We start from the raw sequence: 15,819 nt of genomic DNA, 5'->3' as shown, positions 1-15,819 counted from the left end.
GATGACATTTTCTGTCGCAATATTAACGTCACAATCATTTTTTTTTTTTCAAGTTACTAACACGAACACAAATTATGCTCATACAAACCTGTATACGAAATATGTCATTCGCTGGCTGTCATTCATGAATACATGCACGCAAGAAACTCGCGACAAACCGCAATAATAAATTCGGATTCGGCTGTGCATAAATACCTTTCAAGTTCACCGCATTCGTGCTTTCTCTTTGTGCCGGATTGAGAAAAAAAAGAACTCGCTACCGTTTTCGACTCGAATCCACCGCATAAATTAGTTCTGCAGACCTAACTGTAAGTATGTAAATATATCAATTCCAACTATGTCCATGAAAATATCGATTACCAATGTCAGTCAAAACATGATATCGTTTTCGCAGATCCTCTGAGCTCTTCCTTTCGTCCGTCATCTCCTTCCGCCCAGACGGCAGCCAAAAGACGAAACCCATATAGAATCGCATCGACGAACATCGTCAGCGTGTGGAAACGTCTCGCTGTGTGTTAGTGCGTGCTTATTGTAGTGCCGAACCATCCGTCCTCCCGGCCTGCTTCGGCTCGGCGAGCGAGCAACCAGTCGTCAAGATTACGTCCTCAAGCCGGAAACTGTCCGATCTGGTGATGGCGAAACGTGCCGCAGGATTTCTCATATTCCGCCGACTGCGGGAGCGTATCGAGTACCTGATGCTGCAGGCATCCTACGGACAGCACCACTGGTCGCCACCCAAGGGACACGTCGATCCCGGCGAGGATGACTTCAAGACGGCCCTCCGGGAGACAACCGAAGAGTCGGGGTAAGTCGGATGTGGGGCTGATTTCTTTTTTTTTTCTTTTATCACACAACATTCAGAAATTGAAAAATATAAATTTTAGGTTGTAACTGATAAAGATTAGATTTAGGGCATAGGTTTATTGGTAGGTATTCACCGATTGAGCTTTTTCGCTCCGTAATGCTTTGTGGATTGACATCTACGCAGATGTAAATATTCTGTTCTCCGACACCGACTGTTGTCGCATGCAGGGGTAGAAGTCAGTATCAAACTTGTGACTTGCGCTTCGTATTATTTATAGTCCCTCCTGGGGATTTCCTACGCTGAATGAAGACAAACTAATGGTTAAACTGTTGGAACTGAATTTTCTGTTAATAGGTTATTGAAAAAAATTTCAAATGAGAACAGTAGGTAGGCGAGTTGTCGCCGACGATTCCTAAATCTTGAACTCAAACGATAATAAACACAGAATTATCATTCAAATATAAACCTTAATAATACCTGCTAAATGTCAACAGTTCCGTCAAATCTCCTATAAAGCGTTATGCTTTCGTGATAGGAAGGAAAAAGAATTTAAAAAGTAAAAGTAAATGCTTCAAATCAAAATACAATGTTTAAACGATTCTCACTCGCTGCCGAGTTTTTATCAATGGATAATTTAAAAGTGTGATCGCGTATGAGTGTTGACCAAGATTGTTTAAAAATCTGATATCTGGTTCGGAAGCCACCATTTGAGAGGCATGGAGTTTTTCCGAAAAGCTCTGTAGCTTCGTTGCAAGAGACTAGCAAGCCTGCTTCCAAGCAGCTCGTAAGCTTCTTTTTAGGCGTCAAAGCCTACTTTCACCCTTTCAAGAGGCTCGGAAGCTTCATTTCTAGAGCCACATTTCAAGAGGAAGCCTCCTTCCTAGAGTCCCGGAAGCCTTTTTTCGAGAGGCTCGAAGCCTCCTTTAAGGAGGCTTTTAAAAGACTTCTATTAGTCATATAAAAATATTTTGAAAAATGTTAAGAGGTAATAATTTTAATTTTAATTTTTTTCAAATGATCTGAAATACTAACTGAAATTTATGTTTCCATGCCCACATAAAATTAACAAACAGTCGTATTATCTATAGGCGCCATTGAATGGAACTTGAATGAAAAAAAAACCAGCTTAATTACTCGGTGAATTAGGATATTGCCTTTCTCGCATTTAGCCAAGACACCAATGTCACCAGTCTGGGTGGGTTGGAGAAGAGGATCTCTAGATCTTAATATCAATGTAAATAAAGATCCTCTTCTCCAACCCACCCAGACTGGTGGCGTTAGAAAAACCCCCTCAGTCAAAAGTACGTCGTCGAGAAATAAAGAAGTGTCCCGGGCAGGCGCGGCACAAACAGTTACCTATAGTTGCCGAACATGTAAGCTAACGGATGATAATCGTATGGTTCAATGCGACAATTGCGATGCATGGCATCATTACGGTTGCGCGGGAATGGACGATAAGATCGGTGATGTTCCGTGGAAATGCATAAAGTGCGTAGAGAAGGTGGATAAACAGCGACAAACGAGATCTAAAACTAAAAGTGCTACGAATAAGGATGCAACAATTCATTCATAAGGATGCAATTCCGAGCAACATAAGCTGTTAGTCGCGGCTACAACTAAGCTACCTGAGGAAAAGTATCACAAGTCTGCAAAGATTCAAAAGGCGTCATCAGTAAAATCAGGAGCATCGAGGAAGTCTTCCCGAACACACCTACAATTAGAGCTACGCAAGCCCGACGCAGAGCGTACCTTGCTGGAAGACAAGCAGAAACTGATCGAGAAGCAGTACAGTGTCCTTCATGAATTGGCGGAACTTGAAGAAGGAATTTCAGAGGACAATCGAGAAGCAAACGCTGTTTCTAAAGTAAATGACTGGTTATACGCATACAGAAACTCGAGCAAACAGGAGGAAACGGCGTCGAGCGACGAGTGTTCAGACACCGGACCATCTAAAGGAGATAGTTCATCGGAGGAAGAAGAACAGAAACAGGCGCTTTCTAGTAGCTTTCACCCCCGTAGTCGCTCTACACCGCAGACAAAAGTAACGAAGCAGCATAGGAAGACTACGTCGACCAGCAACCAATTAAATTGTAGCCTGAGTCGTAGTCAACTTGCGGCGCGACAAGTCGTAGCGAGAGATCTGCCTGTGCTTACGGGGAATCCAGAAGAGTGGCCAATGTTCCTGTCCACCTACGTGAGTACTTCACAGATATGTGGCTACACAGCAGATGAAAACATGATGCGGTTGATGAATTGTTTAAAAGGTGACGCGTTTACAGCAGTAAGAAGCTTCCTCATGAACCCGTCGACAGTTAACAGAGCAATCGATGCGCTCAAGTTGAGGTTCGGACAACCCCGATTCATGATTCAGTCTTTAAAGGATAAAATCCTTGCGATGCCGCCGTTGAAGCCGGATTCCATGAATAGGATGATCGATTTTGCATTGGCTATTCAGAATTGGGAAGCAACGATCGAAGCGTGTGGACAAAAAAGTTATTGCGCGATACTTCCTTACAGGCCGATATAATTGAAAAACTGCCAGCGTCAATGAAGTTGGAGTGGACTCGTCATACTAGGAGTCTACGGAAAGTTAATTTACCTGAGTTTAGTAAGTGGATATACGACATTGCTGAAGATGCTTGTCTAGTTTCCGAGCCATGCAAGGTTCAGGAGTCTCATCACAGTCAGGAAACGTGCAAGAAGTCGAAGGCCTTCCTAATACTCACACAGAGTCGCAATTTAGGACCAACGATGATTTTCGTGAATGTGCTGGAAGCACATAGAAGCAGGCTTGGAATTTACTCGCACAATGAGCTCAATGAGCAAAAAAAAGTTCATCAAAAATGAGCAACAAAACATCACGGACATGATCAAAACATAGAAAAAAGATGCTCTTCGTTGTGGGAAAAATGAGGAGCGGCTCTCTTTGAGAGAAACCGTTTGTCTCAATGTGTCTCTTTGAGGAGCATCATTTTTGTTGTTCTTTCCAACTGAACGTACAGAGCACACTTCTGTCATACCAACGCTACCAGCACAACAGCCTCGCACATTCGTACCTTTATGAGACCAGCATGAGAATAGGAACCGTGTATAGTATCCATGAACGGGTAGAAAAGAACACCATTCTATGTTTACATTAATTATTTACTGCTTCTAAGCAACAGGCAGCTTTATGTAGCCAATTCTGCATTTATCTGGTTAGCAATTACAATTTGAAATGCAAAGAGATTATTGACGAAATTATCTTATACCTACTAGGTGAACCTGCCCGATCTCGCTCGGGTTTTATTTGTGATATGTCAATCATTTAGTTGATTGAGGCGTCGCACTCTAGATCGATTTCAGTTCGAGCTTGATGGCTTTCTTATGAAACCGTTGCATTTAGTCAACTTCTCAACTTTCCCCGGCAAATTGACCAACTATTAGTATGTACAAACACAGCTGATCCCAAGACGATTCGATTAGTGAGAAAATCTTGCAATCAGTCCATCCGTTCGTTCTCAAACTCGCAAACTCATTTTAATATAAAGACTAGTCGAACCTGCCCGATCTTGCTCGGGTTGTTTTATTTCAACCTAACTGTCAACCGATTAGTTGATTGAGGCGTCGCCCTCTACATCGATTTCCGCTCAAGCTTATAGATTTCTTCACAATAACGTACTATTTTTACATTTGTTCAACTTTGCCAGCAAAATGCTCTATCTTTTCATACATATAAACACAGCTGACCTCAAAACGTATCGATTAGTAAGGAAATCTTGCAAATCGGTCCATCCGTTCATGAGTTGCCTCAAAGGAAATACAAACTCATTTTTATATAGATAGATGAAGATGATGATGATGATGATTAAAGAAGATGAAAAGGTAAGGGCCAGGGAGCGATTCCTTGATCTTGATCATAAAGGCACCAAGACCTTAAAAATATTGTGTAAACGCGTTAAAACGCGTGAGACCCAAAATCCGCATAAAAAGGAAGCCTCATATCAAACCGCATGAAAAGCGACTTCAGTGTATACCGTTTTGACCAATTAATACAATATTTGTTCGACTGCTTCAATTTTGAATGAAAATTAGTAAGTTCTTTCAATGACTTCAACGTGTAAAAACTAAATGGAACAGTCCTAAACACGCATTATGACAGTGATTGAATTGTTTACTTTTTACTAAGCAAACACGATAAATACAATAACTTACTGGCTACCGTTAGATTAGCCAACTAATTATCATAAATTTATTCGTCACCACCAATTCCATCCGTCGGAAAGAGGCTCAAAGATACTCAATGAGCAACTTTTTCCTCACCTCATTGAGTCAAACCATTTAGTTATCATTGAGAAATGAATATATTTCGGAGCTACCCGAAAAAGAGAGAAACGCAAAAGTGCAAAAGAGACGAGCAAAGATTCGTGTGTCGAGAGCAGTGAGCATTTTTTTTCTTCTCCTGATTCGCTCTGAGGAGCATTCCATCCCTGCATAGAAGACGACCGAGACGAAGAAAAAAGAGTACACCAACCATTGCCTCATTTGTCGAGGGCCTTGTGCTTCACTTGCAAAGTGCGGACGTTTCAAGGATCTTTCCTTCCCAGTGTTACGCGTTTCTCGATGACGGATCCTCAAAAACGCTTATGGACGACGAACTAGCAAAAGAGCTGAACCTCTCTGTAGACCGGCTTCCATTGTGCCTTAAGTGGTCTGGTGGCCTTCATCGCGCGGAGGATGATTCGAGGAGCGTAAATATTGAAATCTCAGGACTAAAAGGGAAACGTTTTGAATTTCAGGATGTCCGCACGGTAAAGGAGCTACTATTGCCGAGCCAAACGTTAGACATTCAAGAACTTCAGTCGAAGTACTCACACTTAAAATGTGTTCCTGTTCAATCCTACCAAAGTGTCCGACCTCGTCTTCTAATAGGAGTTCAGCATGCTAACGCAACACTCGTGCGCAAAAGTCGCGAAGGAAAGCCAGAGCAACCGATAGCAATCAAAACCAACCTCGGATGGTCGATCTACGGCGGAGCTCCGATGAGACAATCTATGAACATGGTACACTACACGTACCACGTTTGCTACTGCGACCACGATAACGACGACGGTTTGGAGCTCGCAGTGAAAAATTATTTTTCCCTAGAAAGTTTGGGCATCGTTTGTTCAACAAAACATGTTCGTTCCAACGAAAATGAACGGGCAATTACTCTTTTACGAAAGCTCACTCATTTCAACGGAGAAAGGTACGAAACCGGTCTGCTTTGGAGAAACAATGGCGTGCAGTTGCCAGGCAACAAGGCGATGGTACTGAAGCGATTCCAACATCTTGAACGCCGTATGGAAAGAGATCCAGTCCTAGCGTGAGAAGTGAAAGCGAAGCTAGCAGATTACATCGCAAAAGGTTATACACGGAAACTGACCCCAGCGGAACTAAAGGAGAAGCACGAGCGAGTGTGGTATCTACCGATATTTCCTATTACCAACCCTAACAAACCTGGAAAATTGAGGATAGTCTGGGATGCAGCTGCCGTGACCAACGGAGTTTCCCTGAATGCTGAACTGCTAGCTGGTCCTGACTTGCTGATGCCCCTGACGCCGCTTATAAATGTACTCTAAAATTTTCGCGAAGGTCGTTTCGCAGTTTATGGCGACTTGCGTGAAATGTTTCACCAAGTGGCTGTACGCGCAGAAGATCAGCATTCCCAACGATTTTTCTTCAGGGGGAAAGATCCTGGGATTTATGTTCTGCAAGTTATGACGTTCGGTGCGGCATGCTCCCCTGTAACCGCGCAGTTCGTAAAGAACCTTAACGCAGAACGCTTCCGGAAACAGTTCCCGGCTGCGGCGAGGGCAATCGTACGCTGCACTTACGTAGGCGACATGTTGTGCAGTACTGAAACGGAAACAGAAGCCATTGACCTTGCGAAATCCGTCTGGTTTATTCACGATCAAGGTGGATTTGAAATCCGTAATTGGATGTCCAATTCTCCGACTGTTCTTGCTGCATTACGTTGGGACTCTGGAGTGGGAAAAAGCTTGGACCTTTCATCAACCCTAGCTACTGAAAAGGTAATGGGAATGTGGTGGTGCACCCAGACTGATTGCTTTGTCTACAAGATCAACCTGACCAGATTAGGTGAGGACCTACTTTCTGGTGTTCGTCGGACTACAAAGCGAGAAGTCTTACGTACTGTCATGACCATCTACGATCCCCTGGGTCTAATAGCCAACTACTTGGTGTTACTTCAGGAAATCTGGCGTTCAGGTATACCTGTATACAGGCTGGGATGACGAAATCAATACACAGTGTTTTGAAAAATGGCAGATCTGGTTCAGACTTCTTCCCGAGCTTGAAAGTTTACAAATCCCGCGTTGTTACAGGCTTCAGACGACGATTGGAGCGCAAACGAAGATCCAGCTGCATATATTTGTCGATTCCAGTGAGAGCAGTATGGCAGACTTAGCGTACCTCCGTTTCGCAGAGAAAGGGATAATCGAGTGCTCGCTCGTCACAGCGAAGACCCGTGTAGCCCCGCTAAAGTACCTCACTATTCCTAGGCTCGAACTGCAGGCAGCTCTCATAGGTGCTCGGCTAGCACGCAACGTTCTCCAAGGTGTAGATATCAACATCTCGCAATGCATCTTTTGGACGGATTCGGGCAATGCTCTATCGTGGATTCGCGCAAACCACCGACGATACAACCAATTTGTGGCTGCTAGAGTTAGCGAAATCCTTGACCTTACGAACGTCTCCAATTGGCGATGGGTCCCAACGAAGTGGAACGTTGCCGACGAAGGCACTAAGTGGCAGCATCGTCCTTTGTTTACACATGAGAGCAGATGGTGTAAAGGCCCTGAATTTCGTTCACGTGCACTACGACACTATGAAGCTGAAATTTTCTACGGAACGGTTCCGTACATGGGGGAGCTTGATCCGCATAACTGCTTACGTTTTTCGGTTTATCAAGAACGCTCATTCAAAAACCGCCAGGGATCTTGGGAACCTTACTAGTGAAGAAATCCGCCATGCTGAAAACTTCCATTTTCGGGTAGCGCAGCAGGACAGCTTCTTGGACGAACTCTAAATCCTTCAATGCACAGATCGGAAGGCAACACTGCCGAAGCGTAGCCCACTCTACAAACTCAACCCGTTTATCGACGAAAAAGGAGTTTGGTTTGGTTTATTGGACTATAGGCTGTAAGCCCGTTACCCTGCTTAAATATTATACACAAAATTAACGTTACACATACAGTTGTCCTCTTAAATATAATCTTAACTTATTACGAATCACTTCTGTTGTCATAGTTGTGGAAATAACATCCTGTAGTCTGTTGAAATCATTCATGAACCTACTAGTTGGCTCATGCTGTGTGTAGTTCCTCGATCTGAATGGAGGATCAAAGACTCTCCGACGACGAACAGTAACCAGACTAGTGTTTAAGTGAAGCCGGTTGTAAAGATACGGACTGCTGATCCGCCCTCTCAAGATATTGCAGAAAAACACTATGTCAGCGATCTTGTGCCTGCTATTGATTGTGTCTAAATCAACTAATGAGCAGAGATCTTCATACTCCGGTAACTGTTCTCTCCATCCAAGATTTCTCACAGCAAATTTCAAAAACTTCCGCTGTACTGCTTCCAGCCGTTGAATGTGTACGTTGTATTGGGGCCGTCACACCACACTCGCGAAGTCCAGTTTAGTCCTAACGAGGCCGGTATATATTGTTAGGATTGCGTGAGGATCGGAAAGATCACGGCCAAACCGTCGGATAAGCGCAAAAGTTGCAGTGACTCTTTAATGACTCCATTGATATGGTCGTTGAATGTCAGTGACTGATCCATTATTACGCCCAAATCCCGAACGTTATCTACTCGTTGAAGAATTGCATGTCCCAAACTGTACGTAAATGATATCGGTTGAACTCTCCTGGTGTAAGTAATCACCGAGCATTTGCTTTGATTAACGCTTAGTCCATTTTCGCTTACAAATCTTTCGAAGTTTTGAAGATCCTTTTGCAGCAAAATGCAGTCATTAAGGACTTTCACTGGCATGAACAGTTTTACGTCGTCAGCATAGATAAGTACAATCGCGTTAGTCATGAAAGAAGGCAACTGATCCATGACCATGACGAAAAGTAGTGGGCCCAAATGACTACCCTGCGGTACTCCTGAATTAACTTCGAAGGATGCCGATGAATTGTTGAAAACTTTCACATACTGAATTCTGCTCAACAGATATGTTTTAATCCATTCGAACAGCATTCCTCTGATACCAAAGTCTGCTACTGCGCGCATTATGCTATCCACTCCAACAACATCGAATGCCTTGCTCATATCCGTATAGACACAATCAACTTGATAGCCTTTAGACATATAGTCTGTAACCATGGAGCTGAACTCACACAGGTTCGTCACAACAGACTTACCTTTCAGGAAACCATGTTGTGATGTCGAGACCTGTTCGATGATGCGCTCATAGAGATGTGAGTAAACTAGTCGTTCAAATAATTTCGGCATCGCGGATTGGATTGCTACACCACGGTAGTTTTCAGCATTACAGCGGGATCCTTTCTTGTGGATTGGAGTGACGTGCGAAATTTTCCATAGTTGCGGAAAGTAGCCAGATGACAGTGATGAATTGAAGATAAAAGACAATGGTCCGGCAAGTTCATCCTTAAAATCCTTTAGGAGCTTAGCTGGAATTCTGTCGGGTCCCGCCGACTTGCTTACGTCTAGCTCCATCAATCCTTGCTCTACTTCATCTCGTGACAAATCCATAGAGTCCGTGGCAGCAACGTCTGGAGAATTGATTTCATTTACGGGAACACTTCGGTAAACACTCTTGAAGTAGTCAGCGAAAAGTTCTGCAGTGTCCTGGCCATTGATGGAAGATTTGTTTCCATACTTCACTTCCTCCGGAATACCGACATTCTTCCGTCTGCTGTTTACAAATTTCCAGAAAGATTTAGGATTCTCTTTCACTTCATTTTGAACCCGTGCGATGTACAGCTGATACGCTTCTCGGTGCAATACTTTGAAAGTTGCTAGAAGCTGCTTGTAGGAGGCAATATTCTCCTACGTATACAAGGAAGAACAGGAGCATGCGAGAGCCATTGCTCTCGTTGTATGCTACGGGAAGCCCGCCAGTACCCGCCAGCAATGGCAGACTTACCGCCTTCGTTCGTCCGTTCACCCATACAGGGGTTGATTATTTCGGCCCGATGGAGGTAACTATGGCACCAGCAGTATTGTACAGCGACAGAGGAACCAACTTTTGTTGGTGCAGAACGTGAATTGAAGCAGGCGCTGGCAACAATTGACCACGACAAACTGGTGCAAGAGTTTATGAACTCTAATACGTCCTTAAGTGGTGGAATTAAATGGGATTGTACAAACTCGTCTTACAAGTGAAGACATTCCACTAAAAAACTCAAAATAATGTTCTTAATCGGAAATATAGTAGTGAAACGTTCCCGTCACGTTTTGTACCACCGAAGAAGTCTTCTTCTTCTTATTGGCATTACATCCCCACACTGGGACAGAGCCGCCTCGCAACTTAGTGTTCATTAAGCACTTCCACAGTTATTAACTGCGAGGTTTCTAAGCCAGGTTACCATTTTTGCATTCGTATATCATGAGGCTGGCATGATGATACTTTTATGCCCAGGGAAGTCGAGACAATTTCCAATCCGAAAATTACCTAGACCGGCATCGGGAATCGAACCCAGCCACCCTCAGCATGGTCTTGCTTTGTAGCCGCGCGTCTTACCGCACGGCTAAGGAGGACCCCTAAGAAGAAGTACCACTACCATAAAGTGACCAGACGTCCCGGATTGTGCGGGACAGCCCCGGATTCACCCTACCTGTCCCGCGTTGCCAGGTGTCCCGCATTCCATGATAAATCCGTTAAGTGTGGGAAATTTATGCAATCATTAGGAAATGGGATGTTTAGAAAATCTGTGAAAGTCCGAGCTATTCAAAAGAAAAAGGAAGAACTTAAGCAATCTAGAGGGTTTACTGAACTTGGAGAATAAAATTCTCCAATTTTAAGAATCCAAATAATTTCCATAGTTTTGAATGTATCCAGTAGGATAATTGATTTTTTGTGCCTAAAACTCCACTTCCGCCGCTAAAAATAGACGGGGACAAATTCCGCGAACCAGATGACCAGGCTATTTTAGCAATTAAAGATCCCAGGCATTTTTAAGAATCAACAAGTTGAGTCAGCCTTTAGATAACGCAAAAATCTCCGGAATCTTAGTCATTTTAAATAAATTAAATATTTTTTTTTTTAAAGGAGGAATGTGGGAATATTAGGGATTTTTATGATCAACAAAACTAAAAATGTCTAGAGATATTCTGAGAAGTTTAGGCCAGCTCCAGATTCTAGACAAAATGTAATGTGTAAAGTCGGCAAAGATCTAAAAATCTTCATAATCAAGAAAATGCTTGAAACATGCAAAGATTGAACCAGACAAATTCACCATCAACCAACTACGGTCGTTCCGTTGGACACTTACATAAGACAATGAACAAAGGACAACATTCAGTAGACCAATCAAGAATGTTTCGTTTATCGAAGACTTTCCACGACTAAAGCGGGAATCGAACTCGCAATTCATAATACCCATAATATAACTATAAAATATGTTCAGACGGCGGGCGCCGTACAACCACGGGGCCTAGATTGTAAATCATGTCTTATTTCTAATATATTTGAAAAATAAAACGAGATTTTAGAGAATTTGTTTCTATGGAATCGAGCGATTAGCATCATACTGGATGTTGTAGGTTGATAGGAGGAAAATCACATTATCGATTTGATACGCTTCAAAATATATAATGCATATAGTGTCCCGGATTGGACCAAGACAAATTTGGTCACTTTACACTACCATTTTTCACTGCTGGTGAGAAGTCCCCGATCGCTGCTGCCACTCCAACTCCCGCTTGATACAGTCCATCGTTGGTTGCTCATCCTAGCCCCACCCAGGCAAATAGTATAGTCCGCTCGTTCCGATCCATTTTCGACACCGGTTCAACTGCACACGGACAAGCTATTTGCACGGCATCAATTCTTCCTGGAGCACTAATAAGGAATGCAGTGTTAGTTCCATCAGTCCGATGCGCTCTCAGACCCTTCCGGTAATCTGACTTGCACACGGACGACCCCCGAAGAATAAAGGATTGAGTATCCGTCGCCCTCTGTTCCCGCACCTTGTGAACCGCACAACGGGTATGACCGGTATGACAATCACAAGCCATTTTTATAGTCTACATAACTGCCTGTGGAAGCATAATTGTCCCATGTGTATAGGGAATCCTAGCAAACATGGGACAATTATGCTTCCACCGGCAGATAAGTACATAATGAAACTAATAAAATATCCATCCATAAGTTGTAACTTAAAAACCGTAAGTTGTTTTGCTGTAGTGTACGAAGTTCGGCTTGAGTCATGGTAAATACTTCAAGTTCGCTGAGAAATTATTGAAACCACATTTGCATCAGCCGGAAATGAAGACGTTCGACCCTTCCATTTTGAGCATGCTTCAACCCACACACCGGAGATAAACTTCTACGAATTATTGCCATATTGATTCCGCCACGGAAGGCATCTCTCTGTTAATCATTTCAGCTATCAAGAGAGTGATCTCCGCGTTTTCAAAAACCAAACTCGCACCCTCGAATACAAAGTAAAAGGGCACGACAAGGTGGTCGTCTACTGGCTGGCCGAGCTGATCGATCCAGCAAAGGCGGTTACACTGTCGGACGAACATCAGGATCTCAAGTGGCTCGAACGGGACGACGCCATACAAATCGCCGGCTACGAGGACTTTGCCGACATGGTTCGACACTTTGACGACAAAGTTAAGCAGGCCTACGACCAGCTGTGAGTAAGTTGATGACCTGACTCAAAGTTTCAACCATTGATATGATAGCTTAGCAGAGACGAAGAATAACGCTAATATTTAACAACCGAGTTTTCCTTTTCACTTTTGTCCTATTACACACGCCTACAAAAATATACCTATCTATACATATTTAAAACACACTTAATGTATATTTAAACGGATTCAGAAACAGCACCACTCGTGCTGGGACAGAGAATGCGTATCGATTTACAGTTTTATCCAATTAGCTTTCGAAAGCCACTGGCTGCATTTTAAAGATATCGGATGGAACGGCGTTGGGTAAACAGAAGGAATGTTGGAATGAGATCAGGGAAGAAACGCTACTAGGGTTTACCGTACTAGGGATTGGACATGTTTTGCTTGCAAAAATATACTGATTAATATTAATACTTATGTGACAAAAAGAAAATCTAAGGCTCAGTGAACGAAATAAACAATTGAATTTCATCTGGTCTAAATTTTCATTTCTAATCTAGTTTGAAGAACAGCCTTGAAAATCCGATCAATCCAAAATTTCATCAACAAGACGGTAATCATCGGATCAAGACTTGTGTGCGCACATGGAAGCACGGATCTCACTTGCTGTCAACTTGTGATGTAGGGCAAATGTTATGAAATTTGACCACAATATTCTTTGATATGCCAAGAATGTTGAGGCCAAATTTGTTCATAATTAGTTATATAACCCCCTGACAATAATAGAACAAAACCCGCCAAAGCCGTTATTTCCCCTATTTAAGAGAAACTTTAAAAATGAATACAAACTTCACAGTCTTGTGATGTGATGATTTCCCACGACGTCAATTGAAGTGGCATCTAGATTTCATTGTATTTGTCATTGCGTTCTAAATTGCGCCTTAGGCTCAAAAACCAATTAAAATGACACTTTTTTGCTATAAACCACCGCAACAGACCCGAAGAAATGATAACCTAGTGTGTAATGGATTGAAAAATTTGATACTAGGGTATCTGTTCAGTGGCGTAGCCAGAAAATTGGTCTAGGGGGGTTTTCTGAACATTTTTTTTAATATGACAGGGTTCGAAAAAAAATTTCTTCCGAAAATTTTGGGTTTTATGTCCAAAACCACCCCCGTGGGTACGCCACTGTATCTGTTCCATTATCAATAACATGCTCCTATATCAATGACATTCGCAAAACAGGCGCGTGCTCACTGCTGGAAAAAATCACAAAAATCTGTCGGTAGATTTCGAAGCTCTCGGCAACGTCAAGTGTCCACGGAGAAGAGACATTTCTTAAAATTGTTCGATGTCGTAATTGAATGATTTTCCTTATGTACATGTTCATCTACCTTAGATCCAAATACGTAATCAGTTCCCCTCTTAGCCTTACTTACTTCGGCAATATGTTCTTTGAACCTTATTATCTAAAGACCGTTTTGCTTGACCCACATATACTTTATCACACTGTGATCAATTAATTTCATAAACCCCCAGCTTATTTAACAAGCAAGAATAAGGGTGATAAGGTCTCCGAGCCTTCTATAAAATGTTTGTTTTTTTATCGAACATATTGCCTCTTAGGGAAGATCCATTAATTACGTAACGCAAAAATAGGGAATTATCAACACCCCCCCCCCCCTTCCCCCCTATGCCACACTTTTTGTATGAACATTTGAAAAATTTGTATGGATCGTCACACTTCGCCCAACCCCCCTCCCCCTCTAAGCGTTACGTAATTTGTGGACGCTCTCTTAGTGTACCAAAGTGGCGAACATGAAGACATCGAGCAATAAGGACGATTTGCGGACCCTCCGCAGACTGCATTACGCTAGGAGAAATGTCGAAACAGAAAAAGTAGAATCACAAAAAAAAATCCACAGCGAGATATGGGATGCAATTCTTTAAATAGTTTTAAAAATTTCGAAATGATATGTGATGATATGTGAAATGTGTGTGATATGATGTCAAGATACAATTAAGTGGTGGAATTCAATGGGATTGTATAAACTCGTCTTATGACAAATGATATGTTTTTGAAAATAATTTTGAGCACCGGGTTAGACTTTTGATTATCTACATTGTACATGTATTTATTTGAATGTTCATGATAATACATGTTTTTCTCGAATTGATCCCGGAAAAGGGACTATTTATTATGTTTTTTGGATTTCTGATCTCGTGCAACAACCAATTTAAAAAAAAATCAGCTTGTAATTTTTAAAATTATTCTGAATTCCGTTGGCTATACCTTGCCGTGGTAAATTTAAGTAATTCTACTTTTTCTCTGATGAGAGCATTCATACGGTTCTCCTAGCCCATGCTTAGCGACGTGCAGCGATGAACCGAGCTGAATGTAGACTTTTATGCAGTGCAGCACAGGTTATTCCGGTCTTAGACTGAAAACAAATAAATAAAAAGTTCGGAGTGACCTGTGCAGTACATAAAAGATATTGAGCCACAGATTGTAATGTTGGCGCAATAATCAATCGGCCGTAGCGCTGTTACGTTGTTATGGGAGCTACATAGCAACACAAGTAACTTGTTAGGAAAAATAATTTCCACGCTCATTCCTACATTGAACACCGTACTGTTAAGAACGTTTTGCTCAATAAACTTTTAATCCGTTAAATAAAACCTGACTTCATTCGGAGTTCCGACTCGTCTCTCAAGAGGTTATGGGCACCACCGCGAAAGACGTGACCTGCAACATCCCGTTATTACGAGGAAGTGGAGCAGATTTCCAAAACTGGAGCTATCGAGTGAAGGTGTACCTCGAAGCGAAAGGCGTTGCGGATGTTTTGACCGGAGTGGCTCCGGTAGCAGCAGAAGATAAAGCCAAGTTCGAGGAGAAAGACCGGATTGCAAAAAGCGTTGCTGGTGGGGTGTCTATCGGACGAGTGTCTCGAAATTGTTCGAGAGAAGACGACCACTAAGGATATGTGGGCCAGCTTAGAGACGACATATGCAAAGAAATCCGTGGCAAGCCAAACAATCATTCGGAAGCAGTTGGCTCGTTTAAAGATGAAGGAAGGCGCCGATATGAGGACACATCTGTTGGAATTTGATGGACTGGTAAGAAGATTGAAGACCGCTGTTGCGACGTTGGCTGCAAGTGATCTGGTATTGCAACTATTTTTAACGTTGCCAGACTCTTG

The 15,819-nt window shown here is 42.6% G+C and overlaps 1 protein-coding gene across 2 annotated transcripts; it reads left to right on the top strand.

Annotated features, from left to right (window-relative positions):
• The first annotated feature begins 118 nt into the window (after nucleotides 1–118).
• On the top strand, nucleotides 119–13,150 carry LOC134213502 (bis(5'-nucleosyl)-tetraphosphatase [asymmetrical]). Of its 2 annotated transcripts, none has more exons than XM_062692614.1 (3): nucleotides 119–308; nucleotides 395–805; nucleotides 12,427–13,150. In XM_062692614.1, the coding sequence occupies exons 2-3, from the start codon at nucleotides 633–635 to the stop codon at nucleotides 12,683–12,685; spliced, it is 432 nt and encodes a 143-aa protein (XP_062548598.1). In that variant the 5' UTR covers nucleotides 119–308; nucleotides 395–632; the 3' UTR covers nucleotides 12,686–13,150. The 2 variants fall into 2 exon arrangements, with proteins under 2 accessions (XP_062548598.1, XP_062548599.1); XM_062692615.1 differs by having other exon boundaries at nucleotides 119–312.
• Nucleotides 13,151–15,819: the final 2,669 nt, after the last annotated feature.

Source organism: Armigeres subalbatus, chromosome 2, assembly GCF_024139115.2.
Source record: "Armigeres subalbatus isolate Guangzhou_Male chromosome 2, GZ_Asu_2, whole genome shotgun sequence".
Taxonomy (NCBI): domain Eukaryota; kingdom Metazoa; phylum Arthropoda; class Insecta; order Diptera; family Culicidae; genus Armigeres; species Armigeres subalbatus.
Note: the sequence above shows the minus strand (reverse complement) of the source record. Positions and strands in the feature narration are given on the sequence as shown.